At 38.8% G+C, this 7,124-nt stretch overlaps 1 protein-coding gene across 1 annotated transcript in view; it reads left to right on the top strand.

Moving 5' to 3' along the window:
* LOC103589677 (zinc finger protein 407-like) overlaps positions 1–7,124 on the top strand; it is a 344,176-nt gene that overhangs the window by 24,688 nt on the left and 312,364 nt on the right. The window contains exon 3 of the mRNA XM_008571718.1: positions 3,256–3,356. Within this exon, the coding sequence (XP_008569940.1) occupies positions 3,256–3,356 (101 nt within the window). The remainder of the gene's footprint in view (positions 1–3,255; positions 3,357–7,124) is intronic.

Raw genomic sequence — 7,124 nt, 5'->3', positions numbered from 1 at the left:
TATTTCATCCTCATTTTTTCTTTTAAGTTTTTTGGCTAGCCTTTTGTTTGCCCAAACTGGTTTTACTCTTAGACAGCTGTGATGTTAAACAGTTGCCATTATGTTGTTGTTCCATGACAAGTGCCCCAAGGACAGGGGTTATTCACATAAAGTGAGTTGTGAGTCAGGTCAAATAAAAACTATGAGAATGGAGCTGACCAGTGAGCTTCTGGTTAAGTAGTAGAATTTCTTTGGAACTGATGTGACAGAACCCTGAGTCTTCAGGTCTCTCAAGCCTGGTTGATGGGAGCCTTGCAAGCATGAACAGTTTCCTCTAATCTTTTCTGTTTTTCCTGATCCACCCTTGTGTGGCTTTCTCATACATGTGAATTGATCAATAATAGCTGAGTACTTTGTGCACTCCCTCCATGATCTCCAGAGCTCTTTCTCTAGGCAGTCTCTGCTCTCTTTTACTCTGTCCTGTGATTCCAGCTGCCTGGTCTTCTGGTACTCTCCTTTGTCTTCTCAACTCAGGGGTCTGCTCACCTCTAGCTGAATCCCCCACCACATTCTTCTGTCTGACAACTGTCTCTTTAAGATCACTGTCTTTCTTTGCCTAATGTCCTATGTCTGAAAAATTATTTCATACATTTTTCGAATTTTTTGTTTGTTTCAACTGGAAGGGTAAGACTGGTCGCTTTTACTATATCCTGTAAATTCTGAATCAGTTAGTGGTTCTAAATGCCTGAGTGAATCCTATGACATACTGTATATATATATTACTGCATTTGTGTGCATGTTTGTTTATGTGTATGTGTGTGTGTCTGTGTGAATCAGGGTATTTGCTACAGCAATTTGATCTTATACATCAGTGGGAGCTTTTTAACCAGTCTCTGTAAGGTATTGTCCTCACATCTGATGTTGGAGCTTGAAGTCCATAGACAAGCAGTTGAGAAGTGAGGAAGGATGTGACGTGGGAGAAAAGAAAAACAAGGTGTAACACACATGCATGCGCTGCTCCCCGTGGCCTCTGACAGTGATGGATGGGGTTCTGCAGGATCTGAGTTCCTTCCTAAGTTACTTAAACTTACCCACGTGGTCCAGGAGTTGGAGAAGTGGATGCAGGATTCCAGGATTGTGGAGAGAAGTTGCAGGCTTGCTTGTTGCCGTATAATGATAGGACAGTATGTGTGACAGTTTGTGTGAACTGTTGCTTCATTTCTGCCTTGCTTATTTCCCACTGGATATATTCAGGGAAGCAAATTCTGAGAAATTGAGTTTGGCCTAGCCAAGTTGTCATGTTACTGAGCCCCTGCACTCTACCCTTGCCAATGTTGAATCCATACATATCTTCTTAAACCATATTTAATCTCTAACTAAAGACAGTAAGAATGCTGTGCTTCTGCACATGATAAACGTATCCAGTATACAATCAGCAACATCCTAACCTGTTCCCAAAAGGGATATGCTAGCCAGATTTTGTCTTTGGAGGATATCCATTCTTCTCCTATTTAATTCATGTTCCTTCTTTGCTGTCTATAACTTTATAAATGAGTTATAAAAGTAACATTGTTAACACATCTTAGTTTTGATGATAAGGGTATTAAAAAAAAGGGAAAGAAATTAATTCTGACTTTATTATTATTTTTAAAATTCCTGAGTGTTTCTTATTTCAATTGGTTCACTTAGTTAATTTTATTATAAGTTGTTACAGGAAAGTAATTCAGCCAGAACTCTTATTAATGGACACTTACGCATCTTCCAGTACAGCAGTAATGGATGGTGGTGGTGATCTCCCTGAATTATTGCATGTTTTTGATAAGCCTGCTGAATCATTATATACAGATTAAATTCTTTTCTTTTTTTTTTTCCTTTTTGTCTCTTTTTTACTGACCGGTAACAGGATCGCAACCCTCGGTGTCGCGCCCGTACCGGGGACCAGCAACGGGATCGCAGCCCTCAGTGTTGCGCCCGCACCGCGCTCAGCCAGTGAGCGGGAACCGGTCTCCACATGGAATCCAAACCCTCAGCGGGAGCGCCTCCACGCTCCCAAGCGGCGCACTCTCCAGTGCGCCACCGGGCCGGCCCGTGATTAAATTCTTTTCTACAACATTTTATTAGTAAACGTACTGTATTGTGTTCTAATTTTTTGCATGATTGTATTCCATGAAAGATATCTATCTTAACTATATAGGAACCTTGATACAAGTTACAGAGCACCCCTTTATCTGTACCTGTATCATAATGGTATGTCTATGCTTAATGCATTAAAAAGTAGATTGTATCTTTTTTAACTCTTGCCTATAAATAAGTTAATATATATTGCTTGGGTAAATGTATTGAATGTGTATGACCAGCAGCTTCAATTTGTTTTCACATAAATTGCAACTTGATTACCACAGTTTACCAAATAATATTTTTAAATAAATAAATTAAAAAGTCTTTTTTTCTAAAATTGTCCTTAAACCAGAAGTGCCTGCACTAGTCTTTGAAGTTGCTCTGCTGGACAGCAGGGTACTTCCCACTGGTAAGCTCCTGAATGGAAATTGCTCGAGAACATTTCTCACTGGATATTAGTCATGTGTGAGGGCTAGTCCCTTTAGGCTTAGCCATTCCTAGGTCCTCTTAGACAGGACTGGAGTCTGGGGTTGGTCACCCCTCCCCCATTAGGATCTGTTGTATTACCTGTTATTGTATTGTCACTTTACATAAAATATTAGGGAAGAAATTTGAAGACAAATTATATGAGAAATCCCTCTTTTGGTGGATTTATTTTTGTGTTTTATTCATTGACATGAACATCCTCATGTATTTTAGCTCCTACACATTTAATTAATATGAACAATACCAGAATTATAATCTTGGATAGGAAGAGAGTCTTAATTTATTAATAGCAATCATTTATTGAGATTTAATACATTTCTTTAAATACCTGTGCATTTTACTCTAGGCTTCTATGTACTGTATATAGATATATTTTCCTGCAGTCAGTATGCCCCAATTTCTCATTTGTACATTGAAGTTAGTAATACAGTAGTATATATCTACTACAATTGTGATTTTATATCCATTAATCCATGTTAAACATTTATTTACCTATTTGGCCATAGTATTCTCTCACTAAAATTTCATTAGTATTTATTTTTAATCCTTGCATGGCCCTATGAGGAAGGAAAGTCTTCTATCCTGGAAGGATGAAAATGAGATTCATAGAGTCCATAACTAGCTCAAAGCTACGATGCGTGTGCTCTGTCTTCCTCTTGCTCCTGTTTCTAGGTGCTTCTCCTAGTCGTAGTTGCTGTTGTCATCATCATCATCATCATCACTGTGAAGTGGGCTGACCATTCTAGAGAGCTTGCTGTGTTCCAGGAACTACAGTAAACTCTTGCCATGCTTCCCCTCATTTAATCTTCACAACAACTCCAGGGAAGAGAGATAAAGCCCTTATCTAGTCATGAGTAAGGCCCAGATTCAGCTGAAGGTTCTTTGACTCCAGGCTTTGCTCCAAGCCTTAGTGATATTCTTTCTTGATATCCATACAAGTGATTTCCTGTACAAACCTCATCTGGATATAAACTCTAATTTCTGTTGATCACGTTAGCACTTTCCAATCTCAGGATAATGTCTGACATTAACAGAAGGCTCTAGGGCCAGCCTGGTGGCGCACTGGAGAGTGTGCTGCTTGGGAGCGCGGCGGCGCTCCCGCCGAGGGTTCGGATCCCATGTGGAGACCGGTTCCCGCTCACTGGCTGAGCGTGGTGCGGACGCAGCACCGAGGGTTGCGATCCCGTTACCGGTCAGTAAAAAAGACAAAGGGAAAAAAAAAAAAAAAAACCAACAGAAGGTTCTAGCATTGTTTTGCAACCTTCAGAAGAGTTGAGGAAGCTCCAGGCAAGGTGATCTTTATTGAACTCTTTTGGAAAGTTTTCAGTATGTATGGCTTATGATCAATGTCTTTTTGGCTCACACATCCTTTCCTATTAAGCGACAACCATTCATAAACATGTCTGACATTGGTTTTGATTCTCCTGGGGATTTCATTGGTTATGGCAGTCCTCATTTTATCACTAATGTAGTTGTGTACTAAATTCATACATATATATATATATATATATATTCATTCATTTTCCTTTTTCTTTTTGGTGGCTGGCCAGTGTTACAGGGATTGAACTCTGGACCTTGGTGTTATCAGTAGCATGCTCTAACCAATTGAGCTAACCTGCCAGACCTTCATTTTATTTATTCTTAATAGTTCAGGTATCAGTAATTTCATTTCATCTTGCATGTCATTGTTATTAATTTAACCAAGGCTATGTTGCTGTTAATTGGCAGAGCCTAGACTAGAGCCAAGATTTTGATTCTAGACTTTAGCATTTTGTCACTATACTACTACTTGTGTTGTTTCTCAAACTTAGAAATGAAATGTACTTCCATCATTGATTTCCTTAGTTAATTTGGTAAATGACTTTTTAGTTTGAAAAATAATACAACAAACACCTGAAATAAGGTCTATACATGAATTATACTTTATAGGATGGAGAGAGGGAGAACTGTTTGGTAATCACGTGCTGTCTGTAGGTTCTGTGGAGACAGTCTAGGCTCAAATCCTGACAGTGCCATTTACTACCTGGGCAACCTTTGAGGACTTTCTTAATGTATATGCACCTAAGGTTTGTCATGTATAAAATGGGATGTTGTAAAGGTTAAATAAGTTGGTATGTATAAAGCACCCAACAGAGCTTGGCAGTGTCTTTTCCTTCAAACAAAAACTAAAAACCCTCATGTGGTTGCTTTCATTACTATGAAAAATGTGATTAACATTTGGAAGTCTACAATGTGCTATTAAGATCTTAGAGTATAATATTATTTACAGTTCTGAGTATAGTAATGATTACATTTTTATATGGACCTTCATTAACTAACCCTTGAAATAAAGCAGTACTATGTTGTTAAATTTCTTCACTTATTGTTTTTTTAGTAGTGTAGGAAATTGTGGGTATGTGTGTTTTTGTGTGTGTGTGTCTGTGTGCGTATGCATGTGTGTGGGTGGTGTTTGTGTGTATTTGTGTATGTTTGTAACACAACCTCTCAGATTCTTGGAGGGATGTTTCTGAGTGCTATAGCTACCATTTTGTAATATCTAAAAGCTCACTGCAAGTTTTCTATACCTAGAATGCTTAGTCTCAGTAGAGATATGAGACTTAAAACAGTTTTTTTTTATGAATAAGCAAAAATTTTCTAACTTTTGTCTCTTCATGGAGATTTTCAGTAAGTATAATAGTGTTTGTTTTCATGGAGGAGCAGAACAGAACCATCCAGGAAAATACTAATTATAAAGTATTAAAGGATTCTTGGATATTTTCAATTTTGAAATGTTGGTAATTGGTTTTTGAACCAAGTTGCTTTATGTTAAATTATAAGAGAACATTTCAAATATGGAAGTGGTGGGTTTTGAGTGATAATTATAACCAAAACTGGGATAGCATTCAAAGGTAGTATGTCAGAGAGATATTCGAGAAACAATGAAAGACATTTATTTTGGCCTAGCAATGATTTGGTAAAAGAAGTTGAGAAATATAATTACTAAATGTTATTTAACACCTGTTGCCTTGGATTGAGTGTTCCTGCAAAACTTGACCCCCACTGTGACCATGTTAAGAGGGTGGGAAATCCTATTATGGTAATTGAAAGGTGGGGCCTTGAAGAGATGACTAGATTCGTAGGACCATGCCCTAATGAATGGATTAATAATGGTGGTCAGGGCATGGTTCTGAGGGCTTTAAAAGGAGAGCACTTGAGAGCCTCTCTCTGCTCTGCTGTTTTCTGCCATGTGAGACCCCTGTATTGCTGTAAAGCCACTAAGGAAGAAGACCCTCACTAGGTGTATTCCCCAGACTTTGAAATTCCCAGCCTTTGAAACTGTAAGCAATTAATTTTGTTTTCTTTATAAATCACCCAGTTGCAGGTATTTATGTTATTAGCAACAAAAACAGACTAATATACCTGTTAACTTCTGAATTTTGAAATAAACTTATATCACATAATTGTAGTTTTTCCCCTTCGTTTACAAGGTAAATTTTAGACAGATTTGAATATCTTTGAACTACAGGTTTTTGGGGGTTGTTTATTTAAGTTAACATGCTCATTAATAGGTAAGAGAAGTGAATGGAAAAAATTTTTTCTTGAGGTAATGTTGATACAATATAATGGGAATCCACTTATAAATATATTTAGAATGATACTATATAATGTATTTTGTATTATATATTATATAAATGAAGTCTTTAATACTTCATTTAGGTTTTATTTTATATTGAATTGTATGATATATTTTACATTTTAGCAACAAATTATAGTATGGCTTTGATTTCTGACACTTTGAAGGTAAAATACGAACCAAGAGAAGATCCATATGATTTCACAAGAAACTGTTTCATCTTGATTTTGTTTATTTATTTATTTTTTTTCCTTTTTGTCTTTTTTTTTTTTACTGACCGGTAAGGGGATCGCAACCCTCGGTGTCGCGCCTGTACCGGGGACCGGCAACGGGATCGCAACCCTCGGTGTTGCGCCCGCACCACACTCAGCCAGTGAGCAGGAACCGGTCTCCACATGGGATCTGAACCCTCGGCGGGAGCGCCGCCGCACTCCCAAGCAGCACACCCTCCAGTGCGCCACCGGGCCGGCCCTTGACTTTGTTTATAATAAGACTTATGCAATCTATCTCAATTTGGTGTTCTTTTAGAAATGATCGTCATTTTTATATTTAATTTTAATCATAATTCTTCTTCTTCTTTTTTTTTTTTTTTGACCGGTAGGGGGATCGCAACCCTTAGCATGGTGTGGTCCACACCACACTCAGCCAGTGAGGACACCAGCCATCCCTATATAGGATCCAAACCTGTGGCCTTGGCGCTACCAGCGCCGCACTCTCCCGAGTGAGCCATGGGGCCAGCCCTTAATCATAATTATTCTTTTTTTTTTTTGGTCTTTTTTCGTGTCTGGCAATGTACCGCAACCCTCAGTGTCGCGCCCGTACCGGACCGGGACCGGCAACGGGATCGCAACCCTTGGTGTCGCGCCTGTACCGGGGACCGGCAACGGGATCGCAACCCTCGGCGTTGCGCCCGCCCCACACTCCGCCA

The sequence above is a fragment of the Galeopterus variegatus genome, unplaced genomic scaffold (assembly GCF_000696425.1).
Source record: "Galeopterus variegatus unplaced genomic scaffold, G_variegatus-3.0.2 Scaffold712, whole genome shotgun sequence".
Lineage (NCBI taxonomy): Eukaryota > Metazoa > Chordata > Mammalia > Dermoptera > Cynocephalidae > Galeopterus > Galeopterus variegatus.
Note: the sequence above shows the minus strand (reverse complement) of the source record. Positions and strands in the feature narration are given on the sequence as shown.